The sequence below is a fragment of the Chaetura pelagica genome, unplaced genomic scaffold (genome assembly GCF_000747805.2).
Source record: "Chaetura pelagica isolate M959 unplaced genomic scaffold, ChaPel_1.0 scaffold101, whole genome shotgun sequence".
Taxonomy (NCBI): domain Eukaryota; kingdom Metazoa; phylum Chordata; class Aves; order Apodiformes; family Apodidae; genus Chaetura; species Chaetura pelagica.
Window position 1 is genome coordinate 4,819,091 of NW_009952564.1, and position 17,202 is coordinate 4,836,292.

The 17,202-nt window shown below is 40.2% G+C and overlaps 1 protein-coding gene across 1 annotated transcript in view; it reads left to right on the plus strand.

Moving 5' to 3' along the window:
- BBX (bobby sox homolog (Drosophila)) overlaps positions 1 to 17,202 on the plus strand; it is a 136,840-nt gene that overhangs the window by 73,314 nt on the left and 46,324 nt on the right. Inside the window, exons 2-4 of the mRNA XM_009993358.1 lie at positions 6,798 to 6,968; positions 8,464 to 8,706; positions 14,872 to 15,070. Coding sequence (XP_009991660.1) covers positions 6,807 to 6,968; positions 8,464 to 8,706; positions 14,872 to 15,070 — 604 coding nt within the window. The 5' untranslated portion in view covers positions 6,798 to 6,806. The remainder of the gene's footprint in view (positions 1 to 6,797; positions 6,969 to 8,463; positions 8,707 to 14,871; positions 15,071 to 17,202) is intronic.

The window sequence follows — 17,202 nt, forward strand, 5'->3', positions numbered from 1 at the left end:
CAGCCCCCTGTCTCCCGCGGGGGCAGCAGTGCTGGGCACGGTCACCGGCCGCTCTGCCCCAGCCCCGGCGCAGGTCGCCGTTGTCACCGCGTTCCTGATGCCGCCGCCGCCTCCTTCCCCCGGCCCCGTCCTCCACGGGTCCCTCCTGCTGGTTCCTCCTGCTGGTTCCTCCTGCTCCCGAGATGCTGTGTCGTTGAGGCAGGCGGGTTTCCCGGGGCCCTTCCTCCTCCCGGATGTCATGCTCACCTCCTGAGCAGGTGTTGGGGTTGTGGATGTGCCTTGGGTTTGGCTGGCGAGGGCGTTTTGTTTTGATGTGGGAGCCGTGTGTTTCCAGCACACACAAACTGTGTTGCCCAAACAGGGCAAGCGTTTCCTGCGGCTTTTGGGGCTTTTATCCGCCAGCGGTTCATTAGATGCTCAGTCCAAAAGCTCCAAACCCGTTGTGCCTCAGCAGGTCCATTTGAAAAGTGTTCGTCACTTTGTTACTTTTTTTAAATTAATGTTAATTAATAACTTTTTTTCAAATGTTAGGTTTGTTTAAGATGACAGTGGAAAATAAAAGCTTGAGCGTTTCCTAAACCCTTTCTCATTTTTTATAAAGGCAACTTCTGTAGGTCCTGAAGACGTTCCCGCAAGCCTGGTAATTGCTGCCTTCCAACACTGATAAGTTTAAGATCAATGTACTGATGTGACTTCACCTAATAAGTGACTCGTACCTGGCATTCAGACTGGGGAAAGAACATCCAAGGAGAAGGCAAAAAAATTTAAAAGAAAACAAAACAGTGAAAGACTTTAGAGAACTTGGGGGTGGGGGGGTAGTAATTTTTATAAAGATTGTCCAGACTCTGACAATACACCTTGTGTTCTGTGCAGTTTGAGTACATTTTTAAAATACTTCTGTACTTACATATTTGAAATATCGTGCACCACTTAGCTTTCATAATTAGATTCATTTGTTTTACATTCAGCATATGGGTTAGGGACAATGGCACACAATGACTTGTGTGGTTTGTTAGCCCTGTGTGCCACAGCCGTGGGGGTCCTGGGGTGCTGGCTGACACCCCCCCCCCCAAATGCTTCCCTTCTGCTGCTCCTTCACCTTTGCCTGTGAGGGAATGCTTTCCAGGGCTTGGCCTCCATTTTCCTCCCTGTCAGCAGAGGCCACTCACTTGTGCTTTGCATTATGGTTGTAGAAAATAGATTATTTGCTTATGTCTTTTATGCATTCAAAGCCTGCTGTTTTGTCTTTGTCAAGCTAAATTATTTTAGTTTTCACACAGCTTTTACTTTTTCTTTGCTCTTTTTCTTGATTTTTTTTTTTTTTCTGTCCCATTTTCATTCTTTTTCTTGCCCCATTTTTCCCTGTCATTTTACTGTTCTCTTTTCCTTTTTAAAGTTTGTTTGTTTGTATGTATTTTCCAGACTACAAATTCTAAATTGTAGTTTAACAAGTAGTTTGCCCTACTGACAACAAGCACTTGCTGGCAGCCTAACCATGACATACTCTTTCATTTCTCACAACTGTAGCTAATGTAGCACTTCCAAGTTTGGGTTACATACTGAATTTCAGGCTGAGTATTGGCTGAAATACTCACTTGGCCAAGTAAGGTCCAGCAAGTTGTGCTTTTTTCCTCTGGAAGGGGTGTAAGGAAAAGCCAATAGTCAAGATCCATGTTAAGTTTCCTCTTTTTAATTGCCTAGTTAGTTTACTCATGCACTGTAATGATAGGATCCATTTCATAAGTGTGTCTTTTGAGGGCAGTTTTGTAGCAGGCACAGTTTACCTGTCTTTCCTTCAATGAAGACATTCCTAAAGGCTGAAGAACTCACTGCAAAGCAAAACAATATTCTATTACATAGTATTTCTAATAAAATAGCATTTTATTTTTTCATGTTGTCTTCTGTAAATGAAGAGGGAAAAAAGAGAGCTAGGAAAAAAAAGTAGAAATCATTAGTTAAAATCATCCATCATTGAAAGACTTTGCAGCAGATGCTTATTTCCTTATGACTTTTCAAGCTTTATTTCTTGCATTATGCTTAAGTCTCATGGAAAGATTAATGTTCATTTAGTTGCCTGAAATGGTGCCACAAGCACTTCTGGGTGCAGTATTCCTTGCACAGAATAAGCAAGTTTTTTTCTGTGTATTGAATGTGTGAAGATTTCTTGTTGAGTATGAAGTTTTCTTGGGCCTTCCACTACACTTACTGTCTGTGTGATTTCCATTTTAAAAACAGATTTGGAAAGAAGTGGCACATCAAATGACCTTAATTCCTTTTTTACTGATAGCTCTGAAGAACTAAGTATGACAGGATTAATCAAAAGCAAAACTAAATGACATACATATAAAAAGGGCAAGTGAACACTAGTAAGAAATTTATTCTTCTCCCCTCCCTTTCTTTTTTTTTTTAAATTGGAGCATCCTGGTATCATGCTAATGGTGAGTACAGTTGTACATAAAGTACCTTTTGTACTAGACAAAACCTGGTTGGTTTATTTGCATTCAAAAACCCTGAAGAACATATTAATTTTTGTGCATGTTTGAATAAGCAGAGAAAGAGCAGAGCTGAAATTTAAAATCTATTGGCTTTTACTATATCTTGGTTTTATTCCTCTTTGGTAAGTGTGAAAGACTCACCTAAAAAAGCCCAAAAGTTAAAAATAGTGCTATTGACGTTCTTTTTATGATTTTGGAGTTTAATTTTATGTATTAGAGAACAAGGAAAGCAAGTAACTCAAATCTGACTTTTAGAATATGATATAGTTTAAAATAATTTCTGGATATGGAAAAGCATGTCATTAAAAAATAAGGAAGACTTGTTGCTGTGTTGCTAAGCATTTCATGTGGTGACAATCTATCCCAAACTTCTGCTGCCGAGCAGGACTCCATTGAGTCTCAGCATGTCCCCCATTAAACCATCCCATCTCCGAAAATTATAAAGCTCATTAATGGCTTTCTGCTGTGAAACAATAAAGAATGTATTCATTGACTGGTCAGTAATTAGCGCCAACCAGCTTTTGTCCATCATTATACAAATATTCTGGTTCATTTATTCCAGAGCTAAAAGAAATCTATTTTTTTAAAACACCTTTTGTATTTGTGTGGGTGTATTTTATTGCCAGCAATCTCCGTTTGTTTTTATTTGAAAATTCAAATGCCTCTTCAGCCTGTGAGAACATGAACTCATTTCCCAGTCTGCTGCTTCTTTGTTGAAACAGCTCAGGTCACTGACTGGGTAGCCCCCAAAACACTAAGCCATTAGTGTCATAGTTCGTTTCTCTTTTCTCTCTTCGTTATTATGAAGTAGTAGATAATTTATATAGTGTAAAACAGAGCAGAAAGTGTGGAAAATCCACTTGAAACTTTCCATGTGCTCCTTTGCATCAGTAATCTGCATGGAGTCAGCTAAGGGCCCAGCTAGACTAAAGGGAAATAATGTTCTTAAGGTAACAGGAAAACAGAAATTCATTTCCACTGTCCTCATGGAAATTCAGACGTTCTTCCATGGAAAACCTTCCAACTGAGACTACACCATAGTCACAACTCACATCTCTGAGGCTCTACTTTTGCACACCTAGGATTTCTAGCCTGTATTACAGTGTGTGCCTTACAGCGCTTGGTTACTTTCAAAAATATTTGTAAGGATTTTGGTATTTGTGGACCTAGTTTGAAGGTGTAGCTTGTCTAGTAGAAGTACTAGTGGCATTCTCTGTGACAGATGAGCCATGAGGTGATACAGTCCCAAAATTAGGACAGCAGAACTTGGTCACCTGTGTGTATCAGGTTTTGTAAATAACAGAGGAAGATAGGAGGAAAGCAAAACTGAATGTTAATGAAGGTAATCAAGCACTTGTTTTTAATGAACACTTAAAAAATGAAGACTTGCATACAGTTGTGTAATTGAAATAGAAACGTAAGCCACAAAAAGCTAAGCAATCATTCCTTCTCCCCAGCTTTCCCCCACCATCCATCTCTTTTCTTAAGAAATCTAATTTATTTTTTTCTCCAAAGCCCTGTTAGGTATACATATTTATGAGAGATCCAAGAAAACTGTGATTCTTTGATTAAAGTTTCCAGGACCAGAAAGGAAGTAATACAGCCAGCACACACACACACACACAAATTATTAGGTATTTTTTGCTCATGTAGTTATCTCTGTAATGTTAGGTCTGTATCTGCACTAAAGATAGGTGTAGAGAACATCACCCTGAAGGTATCTCTTGCTGTCAGTGAATCATGAATGTCAGCCTTGACATGTATCTTCTGGTGATGTTATAAAGCATATGTGGCTTATTTTAAGCAAAGCTGTCCATACCTTTGTCTTGTCTTGTTGGAATAATCCTACTGTCTCCCAAGTGTCTGTCACCTTTTTGTTGTTCTTAGAGCTGAGAAATATCTTGTAAAGTCTTGTTAGGATACTTTTTAATTGTTTGGTTTTTTCCTCATGCTAACTTACAAAAGTCATTATGTCTGCCTTAAAAGATACACAATATTTTTACTGATACTGTAGAGAAAAGTACTTTATTTTAATATGGTTCGTAAACCCCAGTTATTGCAAACTTTGCACTTTGGATGCTCTGTGTCTTCTATACTTTTAAGCCCCAAATACTGCAAAGGCTGCCCGTGACTTGTTGTGTGACTTTCTGTGGAGCTATTAAATTGCCAAGCTTAAATACATGCTTCAGTTCTTGTAGCGTCCAAGTCCAGCTCTCTTTTCAAAGGCTTGCTTGAATGGGTCCTCGCCAGCACTCAGGGAGCAAAGGAGCTAGTATTATTTTGCTTGCTTCTGTCTGCCAGCTTCCTGTCTTCCTTACAAAACAAGCAGTTAACATACTGTTGAAGATGTGTCCAAAGGAAAAAAAATCAGATAAGTAAATAGAAGCTGAAGAGTCCACTAAATAGACTCTCTTGATATTTTGTCTTTCAGCAAGCAAATAATGCCGGTAAAACCTGAGCTGTCGTTTAATCATATGTCCATTCACTTGACCATGGAGTCTCTTCTCTAAGTAGTTATGCTGTCTTGCCAAAACCTTCCATTTAAAAAAAAAAAAAAGTGTCCGCGTTAGCTGTGATTTGTGTTTGACTGGATTATTCTTCTTATGGAACAGCTTCTCTCATAGTTATGTAATTGTACGTTAATATATCAACAATTTTGACAGAAATGCCCATGAAGTGTGGTGTGGTAATAAGGAATATGAAGCAATCCAAAGGAAAAACAAGTTTATCACACTGGGTCAGCATACATTTTTTAAGAGGAAAACTCCCAGGCAGCGTAATAGAGAATTAGAGCATTCCGGTGTTGTTCAACATCTTCATCAACGACCTGGATGAGGGTATAGAATGTACCCTCAGCAAGTTTGCTGATGACACTAAGCTGGGAGGAGGGGCTGACACACCAGAAGGCTGTGCTGCCATTCAGAGAGACTTAGACAGGCTGGAGAGTTGGGCGGGGAGAAACATGATGAAGTTCAACAAGGGGAAGTGTAGAGTTTTGCATTTGGGGAAGAACAACACCATGTACCAGTACAGGTTGGGGGCTGACCTGCTGGAAAGCAGTGTAGGTGAAAGAGACCTGGGGGTCCTGGTGGACAGGAGGATGACCATGAGCCAGCAATGTGCCCTTGTGGCCAAGAAGGCCAATGGCATCCTGGGGTGCATTAGAAAGGGTGTGGTTAGTAGGTCAAGAGAGGTTCTCCTCCCCCTCTATTCTGCATTGGTGAGGCCACATCTGGAGTATTGTGTCCAGTTCTGGGCCCCTCAGTTCAAGAAGGACAGGGAACTGCTTGAGAGAGTCCAGGGCAGAGCTACAAAGATGATTAAGGGAGTGGAACATCTCCCTGATGAGGAAAGGCTGAGAGAGCTGGGTCTCTTTAGCTTGGAGAAAAGGAGACTGAGGGGTGACCTCATCAATGTTTGCAAATACGTAAGTGGGGAATGTCAGGGAGATGGAGTTAGGCTTTTTTCAGTGATGACCAGTGATAGGACAAGGGGTAATGGGTGTAAATTGGAGCATAGGAAGTTCAAGGTGAATATCCGAAAAAATTTTTTTACTGTAAGAGTGACAGAGCACTGGAACAGACTGCCCAGGGAGGTTGTGGAGTCTCCCTCACTGGAGACATTCAAAACCCACCTGGATGAGTTCCTGTGTGATGTACTCTAGGTGACCCTGCTCTGGCAGGGGGGTTGGACTAGATGATCTCTCGAGGTCCCTTCCAGCCCCTAAGATTCTATGATTCTATGATTCTACGATTCTTCATAAACATGGTACCTTTTAAAAGAATAGATATAATCTGCAATCTCTTTAAAACTTTTCTAATTCTACATAAGTCAAGCTTATGTGAAACATAAAGTGAAAACAGAATAAATAAATGCTGTCTTTGCAGTAATTAGGATAGCAAATATGTTCCACTCATGATAAAGAACAAGATAAAAAACATTTTTCCACAAGATGATGCCAAACTGAACTCAAAGGTCTTGGCTTGTTATACCATCCCACATTAATCCTGACATTGCCAGCAGTGGATTTGTATCAGTGAGTATTACAACATAATGTAATTAGTAATGGTAATATTACCACAAATAATATAAAGAACCCTGCTCTACTGACTTTAAATTAGTTTTCATGCTGTTGTTGATGATTGGAATAAAACTATGGGTTACCTTTCCAGTTCTGAGAGTCTTGCATTAGTACTTCAGTATTTGTGACATGTATCAGTCACCGTGTATTTATGTATCTATGTAGAGGTCATTTACACTTAAAGGATTGGTATGAATTTAAAACTATTTTTTTTGTGACAGGTCACAGTAATGAAAGGCAGTAGTAGGAATAAGGATCATTCGACAGAAGGAGAAGGAACTGGGAAGCGACCAAAAAGAAAGTGTCTTCAGTGGCATCCTCTCCTTGCCAAGAAACTCCTTGACTTTTCTGAAGAGGAAGAGGAAGAAGAGGAAGAGGAAGATCTTGATAAGGTAGACTTCATTGGATGCTTTTGACCATAGAAAGATAATGGTGGGTCAGATTCTCCATAGGTGTGTTCTTGGTTGGTTTTTTTTCTGCTTCTTGCTGTTCTCTTTGAAAAACAAATGCAGCCAATTAAAAGCAGTTATGATGTGTACATAAGGCAGTAAGGATAAGTAGCAAGTAACACAAAAAAGTGAATTGTCAATCATGCTTTTAAAATCTTTGACAAAACCTTTTTTTTAGAGTTAGACTTAAGATGGGTTTTTGACATGGTTTTTAAAATTGTTTATTTTAGACATGAATTAGCCTGTGCTTGATGTGTGCTTTTCATGGCTCTGAGAACATGCAAAGCTAATAGTCCTCTTTTTCCTTTTGAAGATTTAAAAAATGCAAAAATTAAAAGGGAAAAAGAAGTCAACAATTTTTGTTATCTTTGCACATGAAATTCCACTTATCCTCCAGAATATTGAGAGCATGGGTGAAATAATCTGTCTCTGCTTTGACACTTAGTATTTCGGTACTACTCAGTGAAGCTGGCATTACCATTTTTTATGTAAGAACCTCAAAATGTGGCATCTCACAAATGTACAGTTAGACTCATCCTCAGTAAGAAGAAGTAGGAATGGGTTATGGAGACGTGATGTTTCCATCATGTGGACAACGTTCATATCTGCATCCCCTTTACTCCTTAAGCCAGGAAGGGAGAGGTCAGTGCTGAGGAGACTGCCTTGAGTCACATACTGATAAGAGTGACCTTGATGAGGATAAGGAGCAGCAAGGAGACTGATACACTGACAGTACTTTTGGTTAACCTTACCAGCTCGCTTCAACAATGTGGTATAAAATAGCAGTGTTGCAGTTAGGTAGGCGATGGTTTTCTTTCTCATACTGCAAGTCTTTTCATTCAGTCAGATCTACTCTTCTGTGGTTTGTCCCTTGTAGGTGGAGAGAGCATGTGTTGGCAGTGTGTGCTGTTGGGATTTGCCCTCTGGCTGTGGCTGGGCAGCTGTGTCAGTGGCTGCACTGCAGCACCACTCACAGGATGAGTAATAAGCGGCAGGAGATGGGGGGACAACTCTTTAGTTGTGCACTTTCATGCCTATGCAATCTATAGTTGCAAACACACATAATTGAGGTCAAAGGTAGTTCTGATCACCTCATCCCGCTGGGATAGTTTCTGGATTGTAGGAATAGGGTAGGAAGGTTCTCCTCCTTCCAGCCCCTTTAGGACTGTTACTAGAGAATGGTGCACAGCTTAGAAATTGCTTCAGTTGCAAGTCTGACTGTAAGTCTTGCAGAGGGCATGAGTGAACCTTGAACCATCAGCTAAGGAGGTTTGATGTAGAACTCCAGATCTTCTGGACAAAATGGATGGCCTTTGGAGATAGCTGTGTGTGTCCATATGCATCTCCCTCGTTCACACATCCAGCATACACAGACTCCCAGTCTCGGTGGGAAGCATGGATAACTGAGTTCACACCCCTTCCCTTTTGGTTCTGTCAGGTGCCTCTCCTTGGCGCTGAGGGTTTAGAGCAAGATGCTGATGAGACCGAAGATGACGAGTCCTCGGAGCAGCGCGCTCGCCGACCAATGAATGCGTTTCTCTTGTTCTGCAAGCGCCATCGCTCTCTCGTGCGTAAAGAACACCCTCGCCTGGATAACCGTGGCGCGACCAAGATCTTGGCGGATTGGTGGGCTGTTCTAGATCCAAAAGAAAAGCAGAAATACACTGACATGGCCAAGGAGGTATGTTCTCTCTGAATGGTGGGTGTAAAGGGAGTTCATTACACATTTGTCTGTTTTCTGTTTCTCTGTATTAAATGTTTTCTGTGGGGTCTTTTCTGTGGGGTCAGCTTCGCCAGTGGGATTATGGTGCCCGGAGCTGCTGCTGTTCTTACTTTGATTCACTTAGTCTTTTGGACTAGAATGAAAAGAAACTCGTCTGTGTACACAAACTAACCTGGCTCTAGTAATCAGTGGTACGCACATATGCACTTTGTGATAGATACCACCTGATAATTTTTGCGGATAGTGTGTGGTGGTTGAAAGCAATAAACTACACAGTTCAGTGTCAGCTGACTGTAGTGATGCATACCTCAAGTTGTGCATTTGCTATCGATGATACATCACTATTATAATATAGGTGGACCAAACCAAAAGCATAGTCAACAAATGTAGTCCCTCTTTACCTTTGATGCTTCATGAAGTACTCTTCCTATGGATTGTTAATGATTTTCTGATAGAGCAGCCTTTGGTGGGGCAGAGCCCAATACCTGAATCACAGAGCAGTACACAGGCAGAGTCCTTTAACTGGGAGAAAGGAAAAGAGATTTATCCCCATATTTTGCAAAGTATTTTTACATCAACTTAAAATTTGAATGAGGCTTTTTAAGAAACAGCTTGCTTGGTAAGTTGGCCCCAAAAAGTCTGCGAGTATCCGTAGTAGAGTGAGAGGCACGTAGCTAGTTACTTAGCTTTATAATATCACCCCAAAACAGATCCCTGTAACTACATGTGTGGTGTAGATTGCTGGTAACCATTTAATTCAGTCTTAGAAAAAATAACAGAGGGCCAGTGAGAAGGAAGAACATCTCTCTCGTTTATCGAGCAATGCTCACGCACTATGGGAAATACAGATAACTGGGAAATGGTTGGGGAAAATGCTACCTGCATCTGCCCTGTACCTGCATCTGCCCTGTCGCCCAAGGCTGTCGAATACTGTTAACACATGTATTGTCTGTATGTATGACATACATGTATGTATGGTCTGGCTCTTCAGTAGTTTGTGCAAACAGGAAAAACACAGGAAAAACAAAGTTTTCTGCATGGCAGGTCCTTTCTGATGCCAGGGCCTGTAGTACCTCCTCCATAGTTCCCCATCTGTGACACGGTGTTGAAATACTGGAGTCTCAGCTTTCTCCAGCCATTCCTGATTTGTTCTGCATTTCCATTTACAAATTAGTGATGCTTCTTGAAATGTGTGGGAAAAGGGCAATTAGGGGATCTAGTACAGATACAGGGAAAAGAATGATGAAAATGAAGAACTAATTTTTGGAAGAAACAACCTCAGGGGACTGCTCTTTTGTAGTCTTTTGTCTTGCTGTGAAGTGAACTCATTCATTAAGAAGGAAAATAATAGCAGAACTTCTGTATGAAGTGACAGATCTGAAACTATTAATCATATTGTTGTAGAAATGATTGTTCCTGTAGTGATTTATTTATTTTTCTCGCCCTGAAGAGCAAATTGCATATTCAGTGTCAAAGCAAAACAATAAATCTTAAGTAGTTTTCATCATTACAACTAGTTGCAAGAGTGTGTAGAAGAGAGATAGTGTATAATTTTTATTCTTTAAACAGTTGTATGTTATAACAGTAATTAGCAGCTGTCATGTGCCTTCTTCACCACCACAGGCCTGGTCTGTGTGTGTGAATCAGTTTTGTTTTAACACTGTCTTTTGTCGTTAGGCTTACTGCTGAGACTGTTGAAAAGATGTTAATGTCAACTCTAGTGCAAACCATTTATTGGTATTTTTCATTTTCCTAAGGAGAACTCATTTAAAGTCAAGAATGTGAATGCCTTTGGGAGGACATAAAATTACCATTGTACCAATAATCTTCTATTTGAGTACTTATATGTATAAGCTCATTAAGTTTAAAATACAGTGGATGAACATAGTGTTATTTAAATGTAGCTTTTCAGTGCCCTTCCAGTTTTCATTCCATAGCCTCTAGCCACTGCCCTGGCAGAACAAACATCTTCTGAAGGACCATGTGTCATATCCACTACCCCCACAACATGTCTTGTTTTCTCTGAGCTTCTGAATCATTATTCCTGAGATGGGAATGGGCCTCACAGAAGTGGTCACTACTGCAGTGGCTACAACCCTTGTTGTTTTACAGGCTTGAAAATATTTTTACTACTTTGAAGACAGAGTTTACGAAGTCAGCTTAGATCAAGCATGAAGGAAGCAGCTTTCCATGTCTTACTTGCTTAGTACCAGCAGTGTAACTGTTTCAGCAGTATGCAAATCTAGGCATTTACATATTTACTTATATATGTCTAACTATATGCAAGACGTATTTTGGAACATAGTGAGGCACCCAAACTTCTTGGCAAGTAGAATTAGGACAAGTTTCCTAGTGGGCTGGACAGCTTTCCCTGCTTCCCACTGAGAGGATAATCAGGTCTATAGTTCATTTAGGCATTTTTGGAAAATCCTGTTATGTACCTATCTGCATCTTGGCCCCTGTTTCCTCTGTTTTCAGTCTTGTGGTTTATGGTCTCTTGTAGCAACACCTGCACTGGAGATCTCATGGTACACCTGCAGACCGCAGTATCACCTTCTGCTGGTGTTCTCTTTAGGAGCAGGCTTTCTGTTTATCCTGCAGGCTTCTAGATCAGCTTAACTTTGGAAGTTGCATTGTCTAGGGTATAAGCCCAGTAGGTGATAAATACTCCAAGTGGAACCACAAATGTTCTGCCAGTTGTTACTATTTCCCTTCACTGAGGGAAAAATGAATTCTCGCTATACATTAATATGCTCCAGCAGTTTTAGTTACTTTGGTAATACAAGTAGTGTGTTTTTCTGTTAACTCTTACAGGGCTTTCACTGCAACTGCCCTGTTCAGGGACTGGGAATAATCAGCTGCCTTGGAAAACAGCCAGTGAGATTATTATTGCTCAAGCCTTGTTTCCCTTGCTAGAAAACACTTCATTTTAAAAGACAACCTTGCATTGGCAAGATCCAGGCAGTCAGGATTGTTTCCTGCAGGGAGAAGCCTGATGAATCCAGGCTGCTGCCATTCAGTGGCAGAGCTGAACACTTGTCAGGGCAACTGCTCAGCCAGTGGTTTGGCAGATACAGTCAGCCCGACTGGAAGCTGGCTGTCATTGCTGGGCCACTGCTTTGGCAGCCCCTCAGGAGAGGAAGAGACAAATGCTCTGGCTTGTTGGCTAGAGTCCAGCAAGTTCACTGGGTGACGTATGGACCATAACATGTAATGTGAACCCTGTGTCCTTCAGGAGTGAAAAAAAGGAATTTAGTGTTTTTGGGGGATTTAAAAAATTATTTAACTGTATTACTTTTTTAAAATGTTGGATGTCTGGGATTCATGTAATGTTTAATAGCTAGTTGGTGAGATTTAAGTATGCATTTCAAGTTAAGCACGTGCTAACTGCTGCCGTGAGGTATAGCTGGAGTCCACTTGTGAGCTCCTGTTCTCACCACACTAGAGAAAGCAAATCTTTTTTATTTGGTGATGAAAGCAACTCAGGGAGTTCTGTTGAAGTGTAGCCCCTTTTTTAACCTCAGCTCTTAAGTGGTACCAGTCCTACCACATAACACATCCTTCCCCAAACTATCACAAAAAAGAAATGGTACATCAGACCAACCCTACAACCATATCCTGGGACATCAGGACATGACCCTAGTGGTCTGTCCCTGCTGCTCAAGGGATGGAATCTTTGAATTCCAAGTTAAGGACTTTGGGGTTTTTTTAAGCAACTTTAGAGACTTTCTTAGGCTGCCTGTGCTATGTTGGTTTACTGCACAGTTGGTCAAATGGAGGAAAACATTAAGCTTGATATTGCCTTTGGCATTTTTTAATTACTGGGTAGCTCATTAAATTATCTTCTCATTATCTGGCAAGCAGAATCCATCACTTCATTTTAGGCCTTGGTTAATAGTCATGAAAATCAATATTGAAAGTCTTCCTGAGATTTGGATCAGGTCTCTGTGTATTTTGTAAAACTGCTTCTTGGCCACTGTTTAAGTTTTACATTTTCTTTCTCATTTGTCTTGAGTGTTGAAACTCTGAAAGAGGCCAATGAGTTGTCCACCCTCGGTTTGCTCCCTCCCCAATAGAGAGTGAAGTTAATGCTTACTTCTTGGCTTTGCAGAGGAAAAAATCCATTAATACATGACCTCACTTGAATTGCTCTTGTTGGAAACTGATTAAAAGCTTATTGCTGCCTTGTCTTGCAAATAGCATGCATTCTGGCTCTCATTTGATGGCCAGCTTGTTGGCTTGTCAAATTATTCCTTAGAATAATTTAATTACTCAAAGCAGCAATGCTGATATGAAGAGCTTACGTACCTAAGTTCTAGCAATTTTGTGCATTTCACTCTGCAGGCAGAAACATGATTTGTGAGTGGGCTGTGACTTGAACAATGGAAAGCAAAACTGCCTCTCTGTGTGTTTTTGCCTCTTCCCTTACCCCCTCCTTTTCCTTTCCCTCTACCAAGCTATTTTTTTGGTGTACTGAGCTCCCAAACTAAACTGAGGGAAAGGGAAAAGGAGTGAGGTGAGAGGTGCTGCAGTCGTTATGTTAATACATATACCCTCTTCAGAAAATACTGCATGTATGTGGGTCAGCCATCCCTGCAGATTTTTATTATTTATAGCCATTTCTATAAATACAGGACTTCATGCAGTGCTGTGCTTTTGTAAACTGAAATGTTTTTATTCTTGCTCTACAGTCTGGAGGTAGCAGGAGCCAGCTGATAAGTTATGGTGAAAGTAAAAGTAAGCAGTACACATGTGATGGTGACCCTGCAGCAAGGTGTGCTGCTTATTGATCTGGGAAAACACTGCAGTGACTCTATCAGAAGAGGATGTTTTGGGTGCCGATTCTGTATTTGATAGCCAAGGGGTTTTTTTGTTTTTTCCTCTCTGCATGTGTTTCTGTGCTGGCATGTGCATGAAACATAAGTGGTTCTCTGTGCCGGAACCAAGACTGATGACAGCTGGGTGGGTGGGAATGTGTAATCACAGAAAAAAACTTCCTGCAGCTGCCCTGCCGTGTACTTGAGGATCAAGTAACTCTTTTGGTCGTTTGCTGCCATCGAGAGATACCAAGTGCATGAGGAGGTACTGGGTGGGTTCCTTCTACCCACACTGAGCACTGATACTTACAGGGTAGACTCTCACAGCAGCCAGTACTGTATGCTGCTATCTGCTGTTAGGCAAACATCGGCAGCTGGAATGCATGACATGTTCCTCTTGATTCATGTTCTCCACCTTGCACAACTATGTTAAAAAATACTGAAATGTGCTCCTTTTATTGGTCTTAACATTCAAAAATCTTGTTTGTTCTGGTCAGCAAATATGTAGAAAACATCACTGTTGCATTTGGTGAATAAAATCAGTCCTCATGCTTCGTTCTACCCCTGCTACCTGTGTAGCATCCAGACCTTTTCCCCCACCCATCATGTGTAGTCTGGCTTAGTTTGCTGCCTCATACCACAAATACAGCAAACAACTGAGATGTGTGCTGTGTGCTCAAGGCCAATCAAAAGTTTTGTATGGTCCCAGTTTATTTTATGCAGCCACATGATGTGATAAGATTTTGGAAAGAACAACAGGGATGAAGTATCAGAAGTTCCTCAAAATGAGGCAATACTGATAGTGGTTTATTTTTGGTGCCTGGTTTAGGAGAGCATGTACTCAAATATTCTAAAATACAAAACTGTTAGAGAAAAATACGTGCCAGGTAAGGAGTGTCATGCTGCATTGATTGCTAAATGGTTTTTTTTTTCATTTCATCCAAACTAAAAAGTAAACGAAGATTGTACCTGCAAAAGAATTCAAATAGCTGTCTTTGTTTCTCAGAGAGTGAGCATACAAGCACTGGGGAGAAGTCTACAGGATCAGAACTTCAGCCTGCTCTGGGTGATAAACCCACAGGAGAAGAAAGAGAAACTTCACTTCTTTAAATACAGCTCTACTTATCTTAATATTTCTTCTTATTAGATTGTGTTGGCAGTCAGATGCTAAGCATGTGATTAAACTGTTAATAATCAAGATATTTAAGGATTATTTACTGTTTTAAGTCCTCTTAGATGCAGTGCACTCTGTTGCCCTGTGGATAGTATAATGTCATGACTGGAAATTTTTCCTTATCTTTTCTAGTACAAGGATGCATTTATGAAAGCAAATCCAGGGTACAAGTGGTGCCCCACAACAAACAAACCTGTGAAAACCCAGTCATCCACTATTACCAACAGGAAAAAGATATGGGCCTTTCCATCTGACTCTGCAAAAGATTTACCAAGCCCGAGGAAAGTGACACAAAGTGAAGAAATGCCACAGCTTAACTTCGGGATGGCAGGTGAGATTTCCATCCATGTTACTCAGATGTAGAATCCTCATTTTGTTAGAGTTTGCAGCATTGGAATTGAACTGTGGCACCAGTTTTATTTACTGCACATGGTACTGTAGAACAAATACCTTTCATGTCCCTAATTCAGTTGCCAAAACTCAAGTTAAATGTCAGCATAACAGCTTTCTAAAAATTCCCGTATGACATGATTGCTCATGAGAGTCAAGTCCAGATACGTGACATCATGACCTGTACCTCATTTGAGGTCCAGATTTGATTGATTTTTAATTCCTTTGTATCTGCTGTTAGAGATTTTCCATTTTCTAGTCAAAAAGGAAAATGCTGATTGTGTGTATTGGTTTTCATAGAGCATTGTACTTTGTTTAGTAATTGGCTATTTACAAAAATCATTTTTGGGTGTCTATGAAGTTGGAGTTGTTAACGTTCTTGTGGATGAATGTACTGGTGGAGCTAACTTATATTTAAATCAAGAGAAGTGTAATTTGATTTCACTTAAAATGTGCTCTTCCATGCATTATACCTCAGAAGGGCAGATTCTAACCTATTAAACATTAAAAAAAAATAATCCATTAATAAGTAGGTGGAGCTCCTGAACCAGTGAAAGGCATGTAATCTGTCACTGATAACCACAAATAGCAGAACTGCAATCATGACCTTGAGATACAGAAACATAAATGTTAAATGCTAGAAGCTTAAGACCTGACAGTCAAGGTAGAATACAGGTTTTTCCACCACCACTCTTTTTTTTTTTTCCTTTTTGTTAAAAGTTCATAATTATATAAATACTGAATTATTTGAAACTTTGTCATCTCCAACTTAGTTGAAGATAGACATGTCTATCTACCTGGCAGATAGACACTGCCTAGAGAGATCATGAGCTTGAAGAGTGGAAAATGGTTTTGTGGAACAAGTTTAAAAGGATAAAAAGTCATGTATACCTTTTTACCAGTACAGTGGTATGGAAATTCCCATAATTAAATTATTTTTGGCTATGGACGAACTGTGAAATGTGATCAAAATAAAGGTTTTTGTCCTACATAGTTATGATATATGGGAGACCAGTTTTAAAATTTCAAGCCCCTTCATTCAGTTCTGCTTTTGCTATCAGAGGAGTAACTTCTATGCTCCTTAAAGGTTTATTGACTTAACGCAAAGAATAAGTAATAAGTCTTGTCTTGGTCCATCTGTCATCCCCCAATGCTCCTGCTGGAATATCCAAATGGAGAGTTTTGGAGTACAGAGAGATCTTGACTCAGTACCTGTCAGAGCAGAGGACAGAACTTAAGAATTAATTAGAAACTAATCTAATCCATTGCTTTATCTATGGAGCCATTAATTTCTGAAGAAGGCCCTCTTCTGTGCTACATGTGATTTAATTTTTTTTATTACTTTTTTTTTTGCTGCATACTGAGTCAATGAACGTAGTAATTCATAGGAATCTCACTCCAGTCCTCGTGCCAAAGAAGGCTGGCTGTTTCTTGAGTGTAACAGTAGCTCATGAGATAATGACACCTTCTGACAGTGATGTTAGCATTCAAATGATGGCAAGTCTGCCATGCCAGATGGAGTACTGTTTTGTCAACTGTATACCACTTCATGCTAAATAAATTTTGTTGTGTTCTCTTCTCCTTGACTTCATGTGATAGTTCAATTCAACTCTGACTCTTATGTCCCACACAACCTCTCTTAAAGTACAGGCTGTATAGTAGCTGATGTAAATGTAGTTGAACTACCTCAGAAAAACTTTTGCCTTTGAAATCTTCATGGCAGATTCCAGAATCATTCCAGGAAATCTGTTTTACTTTTTGGTAGTCATTAATTCTGTCTCAACTGCTTTTTACAAATTACATTTCATTTTAAAAAATATAATACATAAAGAGTAACATTTGCTTTTCTTTTTTTAAGTCCCACGGAGGCTATATCTCTCCTTTATTTTTGGTATTCCAACAGTAACCACCCTACTTCTAATTCTCTCCTGTTGACCTATCATTGCATGAAGAAGCTGAGGTGTGGCACCAGCATTAGGCTTCTGACTTGCAGACCCCACTAGTGATATTCTTGCTCATTCTAGCCTGGAAGTTGTGTTTGAGCATGTTCTTCTCATGACATGGCTCAACTCT